This window comes from Perissodus microlepis, chromosome 7, assembly GCF_051167445.1.
Source record: "Perissodus microlepis isolate ML-2025 ecotype Zambia chromosome 7, ASM5116744v1, whole genome shotgun sequence".
NCBI lineage: Eukaryota > Metazoa > Chordata > Actinopteri > Cichliformes > Cichlidae > Perissodus > Perissodus microlepis.
In genome coordinates, this window is record NC_140467.1 from 41,891,629 (window position 1) to 41,911,163 (window position 19,535).

General features: G+C 41.0%; 1 protein-coding gene across 1 annotated transcript; it reads right to left on the bottom strand.

The window, feature by feature from the left end:
* Nucleotides 1-588: 588 nt before the first annotated feature.
* On the bottom strand, nt 589-17,428 carry gpat4 (glycerol-3-phosphate acyltransferase 4). The gene is made up of 13 exons (XM_084935140.1): nt 17,229-17,428; nt 8,737-8,996; nt 7,661-7,730; nt 6,670-6,958; nt 6,519-6,593; nt 6,335-6,424; nt 6,054-6,147; nt 5,842-5,957; nt 2,305-2,360; nt 2,129-2,214; nt 1,918-2,046; nt 1,723-1,802; nt 589-1,479 (listed from the first exon to the last, which is right to left on the bottom strand). Exons 2-13 carry the CDS (start codon nt 8,902-8,904, stop codon nt 1,335-1,337), a joined length of 1,398 nt encoding a protein of 465 aa, XP_084791266.1. The 5' UTR covers nt 8,905-8,996; nt 17,229-17,428; the 3' UTR covers nt 589-1,334.
* Nucleotides 17,429-19,535: the final 2,107 nt, after the last annotated feature.

Here is a 19,535-nt window from a genome sequence, read left to right on the forward strand (position 1 = left end):
TTGAAGTGCCAGTGTCTTCATGGATTACATCAAACCTGCAGATCAAGGTTGTAAGTCTCCGAAAAACCACGAATGTGAGATGATATTTCTCAGGTCTGTTTTCCCCCAGTTTCAGAGCTGGTTCCTTGCAGGCTTTTTCCTCTATACATATGACCTTGAATACGCTTGCATAGGCACGGTAAATTTATTTATTTATTTATTTTGTCACTGCTATCTAAATGAGTCCATAGAGCAATTTAGATGTTTGTTGATGAAGGTAAATGAATTGCCATGTCACAAATTGCTGCTCAAATACTGACTCCTGCTGTTTGAGCAAGGGAACAAACTTTAAAGCAAAATGTGGCTAATTTACTTTGTAGAGGAAAGTCTGCTGTAAGAGTCAAGGACAAGTAAACTGAAGCTCTTCATTATTAAGGCTTAAACGGTGGAGCAGCCCTGAAAAAGTGTGATCTCGCTTTCCTATTCATGGACAAAATTCAGCAAAGATCAAAGTCACATATAGACACTTGAGCCGATTAGTACATTAGCTAGCACTGCCAAAGTGTCTGGCTGTGATGTAACAGCTTTAGTAGTAAACACTTGTTGCAGTCAGAGGAAAATGTTTTAATCAGATACTACAACAACAAGCTCACATGCCCACAAAACGGTTGCAGAGATGTTCAGGTTTTGGCCTTAATGCAAACAGTTAAAAAAGAGAAAAGTTAAAAAGGTACAACTTTAAATACATTTAGACTGACCTTGGATACAAAGCAATATAGATAGATGCATAAAATCATTTTCTTTGGTCTACAGCCTGGTAGAAATAACAGTGTAACTCATTGTTACAGCAAATATCTAATCATCTAGTCACAGGGCAACAATCCTATGCATTTAGTAATATGTACATGGTCTATGTACAAGATCTGCTGAAGTTTGAAATGAGTATCAGAATGAGGAAGGAAGACGATTTAAGTGACTCTGATTGTGGCATGGAGAAGAGTGTCCCTGAGTGCACAGCAAAATTGTAAAACAGAAGATTGGAAAAACATTGCCTGTTTGAGTCTCGATTTCTGCTGATGGCAGGGTCATAATTTGGTGTAAACAATATCAAAGCATGGATCCATATTGCGTTTTACCAGCAGTTCAAGCTGATGGTGATGATGTAACAGTGTGGGGAATATTTTCTTGGCACATTTTGGACCAAAATGAAAGAGGGTCCAGCCCAGTACTAGAAAGTTGTACCCAACAAAGCACCTATTGTACAAATTGCTGCCTGTGGTATTTTACATTCACCTTATGTAAAATGTTCTTTAAGAAGTAAAACTCTGCAGTGATAACAAACATTCACTGTGTCCTCATTGTCTTGTGGTTGAAGTTTTTTTCTGGGTTTCCATCCTTTCACTTTGGTCTTCATGGTCACCTACAAGAACTTTGCTGTAAAGTTTCTGCAGCTCTTCTTTAAAAGCATTGTTCACTTTGGCTCGTTTCAGTCCACCATCCCTGAGAGAACATGGATGCATACATTGAGGGGTATTACTCATTGAATCGACAGCGGTTACAAGTGCAAAGTCAGCATTTGTTAATTCTTCCGTAAAGCTTGAAGGAAACAAGTAAAATTGGGCAACTATAACACTGCACAGTTTCTAAGTCCCAGTTACACCACTGTTCACATTTCCCTTTTCCAACAATGAACACGTCATTGTTCAGAAATATAAATTATGTATAAATATAAACGTGTCTCACCAGATGAGATCTACTAATCCGCCTCGGGCAGCTATGGCGGCTTTCACTCTATTGGCAAACTGTACTGCATCCTCTCCTTCCTGCATATGAACAATAAGAAAAATTGGGCTCTTAAAAAGATGAATTAAACATTATATGATCTAAAAGTCACTAACTTTTTCAGGCAGATAATATTGTTTTAAGGCAGGGTTTTACCTCTCTGTCCATAGGTGGCAGGTACCAAACGCTGCATACGATGGCCCAGCTGCTCATCATACTGAGAAGATACCACACCAGGCCACACTTACTGCTGTTCCAGAAAGCATCACCAAAGCGAGGGTCATACTGCAAGATGACCATAAACGGCCCGTCAGCAGTGAGTAAGAGCAGTATGAGGAGATAGGAGGAAATTGACTGAAGCTCCTACCTTAATGGCAACGGGATAAATAGTGCAGCCAATTTCAAAGCTGCCCTTTTTGAACATCATCACTGATGTGTTGTTAATACAAGTACCTGAAAATTACACAGTGTGAGGATTTTAACAATACTAACGAGGCTGTTTCGGCTGCTTTCTGCTTAGATTGCACCCATTATGATACGCACCCTCAGGGAAGATGAGGATGGGCTGTTTGGTTTTATCAGCCACATGATCACTAAGCCTGAAATGAAAAACCAGAACAAACAGATTAAAATATTTGTATCGAAATCTAACCACTTTAAATCTAGTCTTACCTACTGCAATTATACAAATAGCCGAAACCAATGTATTACACTGACTGCTGAATACTTCACTTTTAATCACGTGAACCAAATTTAGTGAAACTCACAGTGGGAATCATGCAGTGGTAAATGTCTGACACACAGTATTTTGGCTGTGATATGATGCATACATGCATATGCAAATACACACACATAACTATATACACCCTCTTATTGCATCTACTGTACAAAGGTCTTGAGTCACCCCTCATTTATGCTTTATGCTTTGCTTCCAAGCTTCTAGACTTTCTTGCAGTTTCTTCAAGTGCTCTTAAGCAATAGTTTTCCAAGCTTTCTGAAGATCTTCCGAAATTTTTCTTTTGCACATTGGCTGCCTTTTCACTCATTCTGAGTCCGGTTCTTGTCCCTGACTATTTTCACAATAATGGTTTTTTAAGCCACTTAATAATGCCCTGTGGATCATTTAAGCATAAAAAACACACCTAACACAATAGACGAACCAATGTTGTGTCTACACGTAATGTAGATGTGAAGCATGTTGTTAAAAAGTTTGAGGAAAAGAGAAGAAATGGCAGACCTAAAAAGCTATCCAAAGCAGATGAACAGTATCTGAAATTAATGTCCTTAAGATATAGGAAAAAAATCAGCAAAGATCTGACACAGAACATGTGAGATGCATCTGGCCCTTCAGCTGATCCAGCTACTGTTCACTGAAGCCTCATCAGAAATGGTCTCAGTGGAAGGACGGCTGTCAAGAAGCCAATCTTTAGAAAGGGAAACAGGGAGAAAAGGCTGAGGGATGCCAAAATACACAAGAACTGAAATGAAAATCAGTGGAGACATGTCTTTTATGGAGTGATGAATTCAAGTTTGAAGCTTGTGGTTAAAATCTTTGCCACTATGTACAAATAAGTTCAGAAGAGAGCAGGGCTGGACTGGGACAAAAAATCAGCCCGGGCATTTTGACTAATGACCGGCCCACCAGGTATTATAGGAAAAGCCATAAAGCCTTTATAATAAACTTAAACCTACACCATCCTCCCTATTCTGGTATTCTAAACAGTACTTAGCAAAAATATAAAACAACCTAATTTATAATTACATATACCTAACTTATAGGGTTGCCAACTCCCAGCAAAAAAAGAAAAGGAAAAAAAAAATAGGGAACCACTCCTCCATCCTCTACCTCAAGATGCTTAATTGACAAAACCGATTTTAATTTAATGCACAGAAACCTATCATTTTTCTCCAGTAATTAAATAGATTCAACTTTCTTCAACAGAATTGCAAACTGCACAGATGGTACCTTCCCAAAGGAAAGAATACTATAACTTACTAGTGTATATATTACTAAATATTTACTGAATACAATAATGGATTTCTAAACATTTTACATCAGATGAAAACTTTGGTTGTAAGATTCAGATAATTATTTATTAAAAGCGAGACATTTTGTATGAGAATAAGAAAGAAAAGTATTTCTCTGTGCCCCCCTTTCCCTGTTAATGCCCTACCTGGCCCCCCTGGCAAAACTTTGCTAGACCCGCCCCTGCACAGTTACCAGCTGTCAGCTACATAAAAAAGGATCCTGGTGTTATTTGTCTCTCAGAAACAGTTCATAACTTCCCTTCAACTCATTCATGTCACCTAAAAGGTAAACCTGTTTCTCCATCACCTGTTCAGCTCTGATGATTCAGTAACATCAGGACATCTCCTGGTTTCATCTTCATGTTTCCCTCTCACCAGATAACCAAACTGATATCATGACCAGCAGGTTTACAGCTGTGGCTCCAGCAAACATCAGCTGATACTAGAAATTAATATTAAATAAATTCTAACAACAGCTGATCAAGCTTAAATGTGCTACTGTTGTTTAGCGCGACATCCGCTGGTTTCCTCTTTCTGGCGCAGAGAGAAAAACCGATCAGCTGATCACTGATCAGTTTCATGATTGAATTAGCAACTTTCGCGTTTCGACTTTCGACAAATCGTGTTCCTTATCACCTCAACTTTAGTTCGACCTCCTCGGCTGTAATTGGTCCAGCCCAGAGTTGATCATGACCAACTGGCCAATCCACCACCATTCATTTATACCGTAAAAAAAAAAAGAGAAAAGAAATAAAACTCCATTGGCCCATAAAAACGGAAAAATCAAGAGCAGCCCACCGGGCAAATGCCCGGTATGCCCGATGGCCAGTCCAGCCCTGGAAGAGAGGGACAACAGTGAGCATCGACAGCCATCTGTAAGCAAGGTGGAGGCTCTTTCATGCTTTGTGGCTGCATTTAAGCCAGTGCTGTTGATGATCTTGTCAAAATCAACAAAATTATGAAAGTAGGAAAGTAGCTTCAGATTTAAATAAACCATGCAATACAATCTGGAAAGTATCTGACTAACTTCATTGTTTTGCATGACAATGATCCCAAACACACTGCCAATCCAGAACAGCACCTGATTAAAAACAAAAACACAATGCAATACTATCAGTGATGCACTGGCCTTCCCAGACCCCAGGCCTCAACATTATTGAACTCATGTGAAGCAACAACATCATCCAAAGAAGAGCATTGAATGTGCTTTAAGACGCCTAGAAAACTGTTTGTGACGACTACTTAAATAAATGAAAACAAAGCTGACAGAGTTTTTTTCTTATGTGCTGTTTCTTATGTTTTCAATAAATCGCTGCACCTATTTCCCATTTTCCTTGAAAAACATTTTTAAAAATGACAGCGGATCAAGACTTTTGCACAGTATTGTATTTATCCAGCCATGCCTCCTATCTGTTCCTAACCAAATTAACATCCTAAGTGGTTACAGCCCCCAAAAAGGAATCCTCCTGATGAAACACAAGAACACAACTCCAGTGCAGTTCCCAAGCACATTTAGTCGGCGAGGGCACTGGGTGTGAAATCTAAGCTCAGTGAAATATGAGGACCAATCTGTTGTGGTGACCTCTTGAAGAACAGGGAGCAGCCAAAGACAGCACACTTATTTGCATACTGAAGCAGAAATTAAAACAGAAAAATGCATGAATGAATCTGCAAAGAAAAGCACACTTTACATAAAGTCAGTCAATAAACGGGGTCTAAAATGATGGGAAATAGTAAAGATATAAATGTAAACATGAAAAAATAACATCAAAAATTACCAAATAAATGAAATATGAAAACAAATCTGAACATAAATAGCAATATATGGTGTATTTAGTGAATTAATGAATTCTCCTATTTGTCTTCAAAGTTAATTTTAATATTAACTTAATATTATTAGCAATCACTCATTTATTCAATGAGTGATTGCTTTCTTTCTTTATATGTTCTGTTGGCAGTTTTGATCCTTCATATCCCGGGTCACCCACAATGATTTACTTTTTGTTTCTCATGAGGAAAGTGGATTTATATATAAAGACGATGCAATTTTACCTCTTGGCCACTAGGTGTCTGTCTTTGACTTCTGATCTGTCAAACCAGATGTGTGGGGAGGATTTGACCATTCCTCTTTGGATCATCCCCAGCAACCCACGATGCATCTGTCCAACCTGAGAGCCAAGTTCAAAAACAAAAACTCTGCTCATCTCAAATACTCTGATAAATGCTGATGTATTACACAAACTCAGAGAAACAAAATGTTGTACCAAAGAGTAGCAGCGATCACTGGCCAAGATGATCACGTCAATGGGTGTCGTGTGATTGGCCACACATATACCACCATTCTTTGGTTTGTTTTCTCTGCAGATACATAGACACAGTACAAAATAGTGAAAATCTGCCATGTTTGTTGTTAAAAGGTCACCCGATTAGTCACTAGGATATCTTAAATCGAGACATTACGTTAAAACTGTTTTCCTGTCAAACAACGTGATGCTGCCATGGGTTTGAATAAGGCTGATGTTTGTTTGGGTTTTTTTTACTGTACCTGTTATGATAGGTGATGATTGCCGTGAGAGAGCTTACACACATGCGATAGCCCATCATGTGAACCTTCTCACTGAGGTAGGATCTTAACCTGAAGACATACAGCATGTAGCCACAGAGTCACTTTATATCTCTTCAGGCTGGTGCTCACAACACTGGAGACTTTAGGTGTTGTGCAAACTTACGCTGCATTTGGTAAAAACCCTACTAAGGTGGTCAGGAATAGGAAGAGACTAATGCCAGTGACTGCAAGAGTAACCCTGCAGAAAAAAGAACAAATAGTTTCCTCAGCAGTCACCCAGCCAATTACAGTTCTTTTAATGACACAAGTCATACCTGAGAGGCAGCAGGATGCCATAGCGGGTGAGAAGTCCCAGCCCCCACAGGAATGTAAGTCTCATATTTATGTGATGGAAGTTGTAGTTGCTCCGAGTCAGCAGATTCCAGCTCTCAAGTTCCTGGGCTGAAAATCGCTTGGTCACTTCATCATCCACTATGCTCTCCACGCCCCTTCGGCAAAAGTAGAAGATATCAGCCATATCAAACTCATGATCTGAGCACAGACAGCTGGCAGAACCCCGGATCTCCTGCTGCAAAGATGCTGGTGATTCTTTGGCTATGATACCTGCAGAGAGCGTGCAGAGAAAAATGAATGATTTCATTGTTTAAAACTCATACAAGTCAAATAAACATTTATGACTGACTGTCAGGTTCAGCTGTATGAGGTGTTGTGGAGTATCCAAATACAGGATGCAGTAGCTAAAGGTTCAGTTTAAACCTGAGCATTTAAACCAATAAAAGAACAAGTAACAGGCAGTCCAGAAATAGGTGACAAAATCCACAAGGAAAAAGGACTGGGACTAAGGACCGCACAGCTAGTGGGACTACCCCACAAAGGACAAGGGGAGACGCAATTACAATAAATACACCAATAAATACACAAGGTACTTGAGGCAGACAGTGACAGGAGGGGAGCACAGCTCAAACTAATTATGGAAAACTAGATAAGTAAATTAATTACCAAAACACAGAAGACACTGGTTACCCAAATAAAACAGGAAATAACCAAACAAGGGTAAACATGACCGATGGAGATTTGACACAAAAGGGCAGAACAGTAAGGAAAGTATAATATACAAAACTATGACCAAGGACAGAACTAATGTACTGCAGGGAAAAGATACATGAATATAAAAACCCAAAGAAAACCAAGAAAACCAGATTACATAAGGAAAACTAAATAGTAAAAAAAAAAAAACACTTCAAAATTACTGAGATAAACGTCCCAGAATCATAACACTGATAAATATATGAAAAAAAGGTTTACCATTTGTATGTGTTTTGTAGAGTTGCTGATTTTTTTCTTTTGCTCTCATTTCCATCCGTAAGATTGCCCACTAATTTAGGACAAAAAAACCAAAAAACAAGTATATAAAAAAGGCTGAACAATTTACCGCTGCATTCATTCTTCTGTTGACAAGCAGCTGTGAATGGACTGATTCTTATATAAGGCTTTTCTATTCTATTTGAGCTCTCAAAGGTTGTTCTTGTGGCATTAGATAAGCAGTAACAACCCTTATAGGGCTCCAAAATACCTTCAAGTTCACAGATTCAAAGAGAAAATGGAAAGCACAGACAAAAATATGATCAAAGTAATGAAACTGGGCAAGATGCTCCCTGGAGACTAAAGCTCTGCTGAGGAAAAGGATGGGAAACCAAATTTGCCTCAGAAGCCTGCAGCTAAGAAAACAAAGCATAGAAACTCGAGAAACAGTTCTGATCCAATTTACCTCCAATCCAACCTTTTTCCAAAAATTTAAAAAACTGTTTTAAAAAAACAAAACAATTTTGAGGAACACGATGTTTGCACCAGAGAAAACATTTAAAAAAACACTATATCATCGTCACAGTATCATAATGGCATGTACTGCAAATAAAACATCACTGTACATCCAAGCAGGGTGACCATGTTGTAACCTGGTCCTCCAGCCCGTAAACCAAAAAAAACAGTTGCAATCCTCGTGCATGTTCCTTAAGCTTTAATTACGATTACATTTCTCCTGAGTAGTAGAATTTATCACATGGCTAAATGCTTGCTTCTTCTTAGGGTGGAGTCACTAAGCCTTACTCCCTGAAGAAGCAGCAGCAACATCCCCTGTGCTTCTAACAGTCCCTCTGAGCCTTAAGAACAAAGGCCTCCATCCTCTTTGCGCCTTTTGTTGTTGTAATGCATTTTTCAAATCAACATGATTAAATGTACTAAAAACTCAGGGGTTACAATAAATGATCATTAAGTAATCCAGATTTTATCATTTAGAAAGTCTTTTAGTGAAACACATATGAACTTAAAGGATTTTGATTTTGTACCTTTTTAGTGATATTAGGCACCCAAATCAAGCTCACCTCAAATATCTTGAGAAGTGTCCTCAAATACAAGCTGCGGATACTAAAACAGCCTCCGAGTACAGCTGGCACAATGATAAAGAGACACAGAAGAGTGAACCACGCGGAGACGGGGATGCTGAGACACCTGCACAGCAGGTTGTGAACAGCCCATGTAAATGGAGGCATGCTGTTATCGCACGGAGAACAACGAAGGTGTGTGCCACACTGAAACACTCAGCTTCAGGGAAAGTCGTCTGTGCTGTTTAAAGCCATGCTGTCTGAAATCAGAATGGAGTAAGTCATTAAGTCATTGGCACCATTTGGCAAACACAGCACAAAATATCATGATAAGAGATGCAATAGCACACTTGGGGCTCCCTTTCAGGTGACTTATCATGAAAATTAAAAAAGAAAAAACATCTGATTTTTCAAATAAACAATGACTTTTCTCTGAGAGCCTTTGTAAGCCAAAAGTTTCTTCCATCCTTTGAAGAATGGCTTAGTGGCTGCTGCTCACAGCTGTAGGCTGATTGTCTTCAAACACTGGAACATGTTTGATTGCTGTCAGAATCAATGTGTAGATGCACAGAATAATTTTAATAACAGAATCATTTCAGGTTCCCTCACTATAGTATCACTAGAGCAGGTGACTGGCTAGAAGCTTGTACAGCTGCACAAATATGAAAAGATAATGGAAAGGTTTACCTATTTACTGTGATGACAGCAAATGCATCTTAGGATAACTAAGACGTAAATATTCAACCCCAGGTTTTAGATAGGGGAGATATTATCACCCTCATCTGAGATTGGGTACCAAGCCCCAAGTGTGGCAGAGCACTGAGTGCAAGAGTAGCTAACCTGAATCTGGAAACTGGTTACAAAAGCTACGTGAGCAATACTGTCAAGGGGGCCAGAGGGCCTGTACAGAACTGAAGTCAAGTGAAAGACAGACGTGCAGAGGTGGTTCAAAGTTCTCAAATGCTTTATTTAACTAAGGCACAAGGTATTATTTAATGTGGTGTACAAGAATTAGAAACTTGTGGTGAAAAAAACACTCAATACTATACTTGACGTGAGGCTGAAGCTAGAAACCTGAAGACAAGAGGGGTGCTACACAATGGGAGACACGTGGTGTGGTGGTCACGGGGGTAACACTGAGGAGAGAGAGAACGGAGTTAGTGGGTGCAACAATATGGCTGGGGGAGACAGAGTTCCAGGCAGCTGGCTGGTGATAACTGAGATGGGCTGGCTTGTATTTTCCAGAATACACGTGAGTACTGGTGACAGGAGGGCAGACAGATGAGTGTGATAAGCGTCCTGGGGACGCTTGTCCTGGGGACGCTTGTCCTGGGGAGTGGAAAAGATCCTGTAGGAATGGAGTCCAGTATCCAAGAGGTGAGTCAGTTGTGATGTGGAGCTAGGGAACATAGAAGACTAGGTAAATAAACAATAATTTATAACGCGAGCAAGGAGGGAGAGCCTGTTACCAACTTAGGTGAGTAGACGAACTGGCGGTGAGATGATGGTGAAGCTGGCCATAAATACCCTCCACTGATTGACATGAATTAATTCCAGGTGAGCTAGTATGAAGAGCTGGACAGCACCAGGCCCTGACATGATTCACGCCTACTGGCTGAAGAAGCTAATTTGGTAAGCATCTGGCAGCATAAATGAACCAGCTACTAACAAACGAGAGGCAGTCCTGATCCCCAAAAATCCCCAACGAGCAAATAACCTGCCTCAGGACCACAAGGAAGCTCCTTACCATGCACGGAGGATTTCAACCCAAATCCAACACCCTGCGACTGCACGCTTAGTGGAAAGAAGCCCGAGGACTAGTGAGTCTCAGAACCTGTCCAGGATGAGCCAAGAAACATCCATGAGTATGTCAGGGACACACCGCTTAGGCTTGTCAAGAATGAATGACCGAAATACGGTTGGCAAGATGGCGTCGTAGCGTGAACACCCGTCTCGCTGTGCTCCGGTGAGGTCCCTCGATTATCCGTCTAAAATACGTGTTCACCTGGTGAAACGTTACAAATGTGCGTGGGAGTGACTCTATAATGAGTCTGGACGACTATTTTTCTAAAATGCCTAACGTCAGGTCTAAGAAAAAGACAGCTCCGGTTGTGCAAGCTAGCGACATTGTGGGTCCTATGGCGGCTGAGCCTGAAGAAGCTAACGCCAGCGACACAGAAATCTCCGCTGACGCTGAGGAAACTGGGAGTGATATCGACCCGAATATCCTTGCGGCTCTGAGTAAGATAACTGACAGCATTACAACTTTGTTGGATGTTAAAGTTGACACTGTGCTGGCCGCAATCCGTGAACAGACGTCTCGGATCCAGGCTCTGGCGACGCGGGTGGGAGACGCCGAGATACGGATTTCAGGCGTGGAAGACACGGCAGGTGTATTGCAGGCGAAAGTGGCTCGACTCGAAAAACAAGTAACTGACATGGCAGACCATATGGATGATTTGGAGAACCGCAGCCGCAGATGTAACCTTCGCCTGGTCGGGCTTCCCGAGGGCACGGAGGGAAATGATGTTGTCGCCTTCATGGAGTCATGGCTCCCCTCCTATCTCGAGCTCACAACTAAAAATGGGAAGATCAAACTGGACCGCGCTCACCGCTCTCTAGCACCGAGGCCGGGCCCCAGCCAGCGCGCCAGACCCATCATTATGAAGCTTCACAACTTTGCTGATAAACAACGTGTGATGGCCGCAGCTCGGCGCCTGGCTACGCAGCCGAACCAACCAACAGGTCGGATCAAAGTCTCCTTCTTTAATGATTATTCAGCGGCGGTAGCCAAGAAACGCAAGGCTTTCGACGAGGTGAAAAGCTGCCTGAGGAAGAAGAATGTGGATTATGCGCTTCTCTACCCCGCCACACTGAGGCTGTTTGCCAACGGCAAGGAGAAGAGATTTAACACACCGGAGGCAGCTGCGTCCTACGCGGACTCGCTGCCCTGAATCCCCGTAACCACCAGAGTACTCCTTTTCTTCACACTATGCCTTATGAACCGGTGTGAGTACTTGCCGAATCTAGGCATATGTGACTCTCTTTTTTCGTCCTCGCTGCTTATAAGCGACCAGGTGAAATCTTCCACCCCATCGGACACCGGACGGACTGTGTTTTCGTCTATGGGTAGGCGTGAGTTACGCGCGTGCAATGCCCTTCGGCTTCCCCGACGGGCAGGAGGAGACTGGTTTTTCCCTACATGTTTAGTAGGGCTGTTGCCAAATCACTGTTCTTTGAATGTTCCGTCACACAGCTTTTTTTTTTTTTTTTTTTGCTGTTTTATTTTCAACCAGGGTGTGGTGAACCCTTTGGCTCAATATGCTTTGTATGATACATGAATAAGTCTAATAATGAGTAGGCTGCGAATATGCACCTGGAATGTACGAGGGTTTCACAGCCCTATTAAGAGGAGGAAGATATTTACTTGTCTAAGAAAGGACGGTGTAGATGTTGCTATGTTACAAGAGACGCATCTTGATAATAATGAGCACTTGAAGTTGCAACAAGGATTATATGGACAAGTGTTTTTTTCATCCTTCACTACAAGAAGTAGGGGAGTGGCAGTGTTGATTAGGAAAAATGTACCTTTTGTAGTAACTGATTGCGTTAAAGATCTGAAGGGCCGCTACGTGATAGTCAAAGGGATTTTGCAAGGCCAAAATATTTTATTACTGAATGTTTATTTTCCACCTGCCCACCCGACTACCTTTCTTACCAAAATGTTTCTGGAATTAGCCCCATTTCTTCCTAACTCTACCGTTATTATTGGTGGTGATTTCAACTTAATGTTAAATCCGCTTATGGACAGATTTCCACATAGCATTGCAACTCCCTCTCCCCAGGCCAAAGCGCTTCACGCTCTATGCGACGAGTTTGGACTTGTTGATGCTTGGAGATATACTCACCCCTCCGATAAGCAATACACATTTTTTTTCGGCTCCGCATAGGTCCCAAACTAGAATTGATTACTTTTTTCTCCCGAAAACTGACTTGGGTTCAGTAGTATCGTGCGACATAACAAGTATAATCATCTCAGATCACGCTAGAGTAATCATGGATCTCAATCTTAAAGCTGCGCTTCATAGGTCCCGTCACTGGAGGCTTAATACCATTATTCTTAAGGACGAGGAATTTACCTCTCACTTCTCTGCCGAATTTAAAGCGTTTTTGGATATCAACACCTCCTCAGCTAGTACTGCCTCTGTTTTGTGGGAAACATGCAAAGCTTATGCAAGGGGCCTAATTATTTCGTATTCTGCGACAAAGAAGCGACAACGGATGGAGGAACAAAAATCTTTAGAGAGCGAATTGATGGATAAGGAGAAAACATATATTGCCTCCCCATCACCACCATTATGGCAAGAAATAACCGCACTCAGGTCAGCGCTGAATTGCCTTCTTACCAGAGATGCAGAGAAGAAACTTAAATACACCAGACAGAGGTTCTACGAGCATGGAGATAATGCCGGTAAATGTCTGGCGTACTATGTTAAGAAGCGCGCAGAATCTAATACCATTGCAGCGATATCTGATGAAGGTGGCCACAAGATATATGAAAACAAACTGATAAACGACTGTGTTAAGAAGTTCTACAAAGCCTTGTACTCTTCTCAACAAGTCCCGGAGGGGGGAGCAGCTGATGCATAATTTCTTTACCCAATTCGACTTACCAAATTTGTCAGAGGAACAGAAGACTGCCCTTAACAGCCCTATAACCAAGACCGAAGTGATTAAGGCTATTAAATCACTACGAAGTGGAAAGTCGCCAGGGCCTGACGGCTTCTGTTGTGAATTTTATAAACAGTTTCAAGATATTATTGTGGAACCGCTTCTTGATATGTTCAACCACTCCTTCATTACGGGTGAATTCCCGCAGACACTGAAGGAAGCCAACATTTCCCTAATTCTAAAGAAAGGGAAGTGTCCTGATTTGTGCGGATCCTACAGACCTATAGCCCTCTTAAATGTGGATAGGAAACTGCTTTCTAAAATTCTGGCCTCCCGCTTAGAAATTTTTTTACCTATGCTGATAAGGGAGGACCAGACAGGCTTTATAAAGGGTCGAAACTCAGCCACCAATGTTAGACGCTTACTGAACGCTATTGTAGCTTTCAAGCAAAAATCTATTGACGGCCTGGTGCTTTCTCTCGATGCGGAGAAAGCATTTGACAGAATTGAGTGGTCTTATTTGTTGTATACTCTAGGCAAATTCGGCTTAGGGGAGAATTTTATAAAATGGGTCAAAGTTATCTACAATAATCCACAGGCAGCAGTCCTGACTAATGGACTTAGGTCTGATTACTTCAACACTCATAGGGGAGTTATGCAAGGCTGCCCCTTATCGCCCCTTCTATTCGCTCTGGCCATAGAGCCTCTTGCTGAGGCCATAAGGGCGACGCCCACAATACGTAGTTTAGAGATTGGACAGCTGTGTCATAAAATAACCTTATACGCGGACGACATCTTGATTCTTTTGACTAACCCTGTAACATCCGTACCCAGTCTCATTGAGGTGATTGACAGGTTTAGCCGTTTCTCTGGCTATAGAATCAATTTGGCTAAGTCAGAGGCCATGCCTCTTGGTACTCTTTTCACAATGCCGGCTACTGTTCCTTCTTTTCCTTTTAAATGGTCTCCTAATGGTTTTGTGTATTTGGGGATCTTTATTACCCCGTCTTTCGACCAATTGTACAAAGCCAACTTCACACCCTTATTTGGCAAACTCAAACAGGACCTAGAGCGGTGGGCGTCACTTCCTGTCTCCTGGCTAGGACGCATTGCCCTGATCAAAATGAATGTGCTGCCCAGGCTATTGTATCCTATCCAAATGATCCCCGTCTTGTTCTCTAAGAGAGTACTGAAGGACATAAATGGTTGGCTTACCTCTTTCATCTGGAACAAGCGCAGACCCAGGCTCAAGATGGCAGTGTTGCATCTGCCAAGCTCCAGGGGCGGCTTGGATCTACCTAATATTAGATTGTATCAGCTTTCTGCCCATTTAAGATTTGTGAGCGACTGGGTTAGGGGTAAAACCTCAATCTGGTCGGATATTGAGACAGCTCTGTCACAATGCAAACTGAGCGATCTATTATTTTGCAATGATTTTAACGGAATTAAGGCCCTTTGTACAAATCCTGTAACAATCAACACCCTAAAAACGTGGCGAATTGTCCGCCGTCTTGAGGGAAGATCGAGAATAACATCAACCTTTACCCCTATAATGAATAACCCTGCTTTCCCTCCGGGTTCCTCGGACCCCGGCTTTCAACGATGGTCTGATAAGAATATTAAGTCTCTTGGTGACCTTTTCTCGGGTGGTGAACTCATGTCGTTTGAACAACTTACCAACAGTTACGGCTTGCCTAGACAGGATTTCTTTCGTTTTTTGCAAATACGACACTATATCACTCACAGTACAACCCTTGCTGAGCACCCTGAAGTATCTGATGTTGAGAAAATTTTGTTTAGGCAACAGCTGAAGGTGTCTCTGAGTTCATTTTATCATGTGCTTAATGCTTTGACTACCACTGATGCGCAGGGGATTAGAGGTGTGTGGGAGAGGGAACTGTCGGTAACCATAGATGAAGATAAGTGGGATACCGTTTGGTCTCTCGCAAAAAGGATTTCAATTTGTACTCGGACAAGAGCAATCCAACTTAAGATTTTACACAGATTGCACGTATCCCCTCACCGCAGACACCTCTTCAACCGCTCTCTTTCCCCTGTGTGTCTTAAGTGCAAAACTGATGTAGGGACTTTAACTCACTGTTTTTGGTCCTGTTACAAGCTTCAAGAATACTGGGCTGACATTACAGGTGAGCTGGGGAAAATCTTCCACGTTGATATAGAGATGGACCCTTTATCCCTGATTCTAGGTCTTCCAAGTGACCGCCTAAAAGCGGCGGCCAAAAAAAGATTGTATAACACTCTAACATTTGCAGCCAGGAAAAATATCCTCTTACAATGGATCAACGATAGGACTCCCACTGTCTGTGGCTGGCGCAAAATAATTTTCGAACTGATTCCTCTGGAATACCTCACACACGTTATACACCACAGTGTGGGTCAGTTCTACGGGATGTGGCACCCCTTTTTGGACTATATTGGACCGGACCTTTCCGCTATCTTATTCAAAGGACTACTACGCACGTGATCATCACCCGGGCGCTGTAAGACTGAGTCACCACCTCTTGTATGTTATATTTTGTATTTTGTATCTTGTATTATGCCTTATTTAAGAGCTGTTGTGTACGTTTTGTGTTTGTACTGTTTTGTTGTTCTGTGTCTAATGTCGAGACATTGTGTTGTTAAAGGAAAATCTGCAATAAAAACAATGATGAAAAAAAAAAAAGAATGAATGACCTAAGATCCTGTGGGACTTCCAGCAGACATAGTAGTTGTGGACAAGCAGAGGAAGGTGGCCGTAGTGATAGATGTAGCTGTACCAAGTGATAGCTACGTCAGGAAGAAGGAACACGAGAAGCTGGAGAAATATCAAGGGCTGAGAGAAGAACTCGAGAAGATGTGGAAAGTAGTCCATATTTGGTCCATATTTGGTCCATATTAACATGACAGCATCACACAGTTGTTGCAGATTTGTGAGCGGCACATGTACAATGTGACTCCTGTTCCATCACATCCCAAAGGTGCAATATTGGATTGAGATCTGGTGACTGTGGAGGTCATTTGAGACATTTTCATTCAGGATGGATCTCTGCTTCCATGCTGTTTACACCAAGACTCATCATATCAGTCAACATGTTTCTAATTTTTTTGTCGTCCACTTTGGAGAACCCTGTGAAACAGCTCAATTTTCTACTCTTAGCTGCCAGGAGTGTCTCCTTATGTGGTCCTCTTCTGCTCCTTTTGGACCATTCTGTATTAATCCTAGAGACGATTATGCAGAAACTCCCCAGTAGAACAGTTAAATCGCCTTTCACCATGTGAACATACCTAAATGCACTGAGTTGCTGCTGTGTGATTGACTGATAGATAATGAGCTAAGAATTTGAGCCTGGTGCACCCTATTGTATAACTGGAAAGGGAAGGCAATGTCAAGAACAGGAAATTCGTTACGAAATGAACATAAACTATTTTAACGTTTTACTTTAAATGCTTTTATATTTTATTAACAAAAGTTATGTTGAAAAGGTAGTAGGGGAGAAGAGTCTGATCTTTCACAGGAAAAAAAGGATATGATGTTCTTATACATAATATAAATGATAAATGTTGTATCAAAACACACAAATGTGCTTGATGAATAATAGCCAGGGATATTTTAGGTGGTCATTCGCAAAGATACAAACAGGAACAATCATTTAATGTTACTTTAGCAGACTTAGCAGTGTTACTTCTTTCTTTCAATTTTTTCAAACCTATCTGTTATGAGTTTTAACAAGTTTAGTTTATGTTTTATAATCATCGCACCTTAATTTAAATAATGAACTTTTTAGCCATTGAAGTCTAAAAGTACTAAAGGTAGTTCTTACCGGCCATTGGATTTACCGCCGCATCAACAAGGATTGAGATGACAGGTGGTGCTCCATCTGGACAGTCCGGTCTGAAGAACAGGGATTTCTGACACTGTGCTGCCTGTGCAGCCTCTCAGCAGCATGCTGTGGCTGCAGATCACAGGCAGACAGAGCTTTATAGAGTTAACATGGCAACAGGTGGCCAATGAGGGCTGCTGTCACTGCACTGCGGATTGAACGTGGTATTAATCTGATTACAGTAAATATGCCAGAAAACACTGTAGATGACATGAAGTCAGGTTCTTACAGCTTTGTATTCCCACCTGGAAAACCAAAACAGATGACAATGTTATGAGGAGCTACTGTTATTTACACCAGTTTTATGCTTTATATTGTGACTATGTTAAATTACATTGTCCCTTTTAAATAAATAAATGAAACGAAATGAAGTTAATCTGCACCAATGAGCAAAATGTGATATAGAGCACCCATCCCGCTTCTAAACCACCCATTTAAAATAACATGTATACGACTGGCTGCATTGTTACACCTGCATCAGTTATCACTGATATTTGCAGTTTATTATTTTCCGTCTATATTAGAAATATCACAGCTATCTGATCATTTGGTGTTGTGTCCTGGGTGTTTTTATTGTGATATTTCTGAAGTTAAAAAAGCAAATATTGTAGATTTGCCAGAGTATTTGCAACTCATTAATTTTAAAATGCCTTGTATTATATATTTAAAAAAACACAACAGCCAACTGCAAAGACAAGGATGAAGCTGGACAGATGTGTAAACTGCATTGGAGCACTGGAGGCATGGAGAAACTTTGGGTTCATGTACTGAGCATAAGTTTAATTTTCCAAAATTACTGAAGGTGTAAGGAAAGCAAAACACAAGTTCAGCTACAGGCCACTTGAAATGTCAGGACACTCCTCACATATCTAAGTGTACTGTTTTTCTATTTAAATTTATGTATTGGTTTATTTGCTTTTTAATTTATTCATTCATTCAGTCATTCATGCAAGAGAACAAAACACCATTTTGTGTGTTTTCATTTTATTTTGTATGAAAGTGTGTATAAAACAAAACATAGGAAAGGGAAACACACCTTACAGTGTGTTTGTTTCTACTATATGAAGTCAGTTTTGAGCAGATTTTAAACTACTAGCACCTTGTTTTCCATCTTATCTTCATTTCTTACCTTATTCCATACTTCCACGGCTCATTTATAAACTTCCCTGAAATGTTTGGTGATGCTTTTTTAACTTTTGAACCTGAGTTTTGGTAACAGATTTAACTGACTTTGAACATGGTATGGTTGTTGGTGCCAAACAGGCTGGTCTGAGTATTTCAGAAAATGTTGATCAAATGGGATTTTCCCATAAAACCATCTCTAGGTTTTACAGAGAATGAAAAAGGAGAACTGGTGGGAGCTGATATAAAAGCAGCGCTATCAAATAACCACTTGTTTAAACCCAGGTATGCATGAGAGCATCTGAACACACGGCATGTCAAATCTTGAAGCAAGAAGTAACAGTTCGAGCTGGAAATGTTATATGATAGTGTTGGGGGTATTTTCATGGCACACTTAGTACCATCTCTGTATTGTTTACACACTATAGCCTAGCTGAGTATTGTTGCTGGACATGTCCATCCCCTTTTGATCACAGTGTATCCATTTTCTGATTCTTTTCTCAGCAAGGTAATGCACCATGACACAAAGCTCAAATCATATCATTCTGGTATCTTCAATATAACGGTGAGTTCACTGTTCACACAGAGCACATTTACGGGATATGGTAGAACAGGAGATTCTCATCATGGATGAGCAGCAACTGTGTGATGCTATCATGTCAGTACAGACCAAAATCTCTGAGGAAAGTTTCCAGCACCATTCAGTGGGTCAAAAAGAAGTTCTGAAGGCATTTGGGGATCAAGGCTAGTACTAGCGAGGTGTACCCAATAAAATGTCCATTGAGCATATTTCCAAATCATTTCTAAGTTTTTTTTATAGTATTAAGTATTTCTGTCTCACCATTTTTAGACTGAACATGCAACTTCAGATTTCCAAGTAGTGCACTCTCACTCCTCACAGATTGTATCACTCTATCTCCACCTCAGCATTTATCTGTTGACTCTGACTATTTGTATAAAGGAGCTATTTTGTACATATCCTCCAGTCTCTGCTTCTGAATAAACTCCACATAAGAGGAGAAATGTCCCTTTTTGGTTTCTCTAGAGTCCGGAAGCAGTGGGTGGAAGTGAAAGATAATGAGGCATCCAACAAGGGTTTCTTTTTTGTTATGTGAAGATGTGAGC

Excerpts from the sequence above, each read along its gene's own strand:
- gpat4 (XM_084935140.1), bottom strand. The coding sequence starts at position 8,904 with ATGCCTCCATTTACATGGGCTGTTCACAACCTGCTGTGCAGGTGTCTC. Across the intron at positions 6,148-6,334 it reads ATCATCACCTATCATAACAG|AGAAAACAAACCAAAGAATG; the intron begins GTACAGTAAAAA and ends ATGTATCTGCAG. Across the intron at positions 2,361-5,841 it reads AGACACCTAGTGGCCAAGAG|GCTTAGTGATCATGTGGCTG; the intron begins GTAAAATTGCAT and ends TTTTCATTTCAG.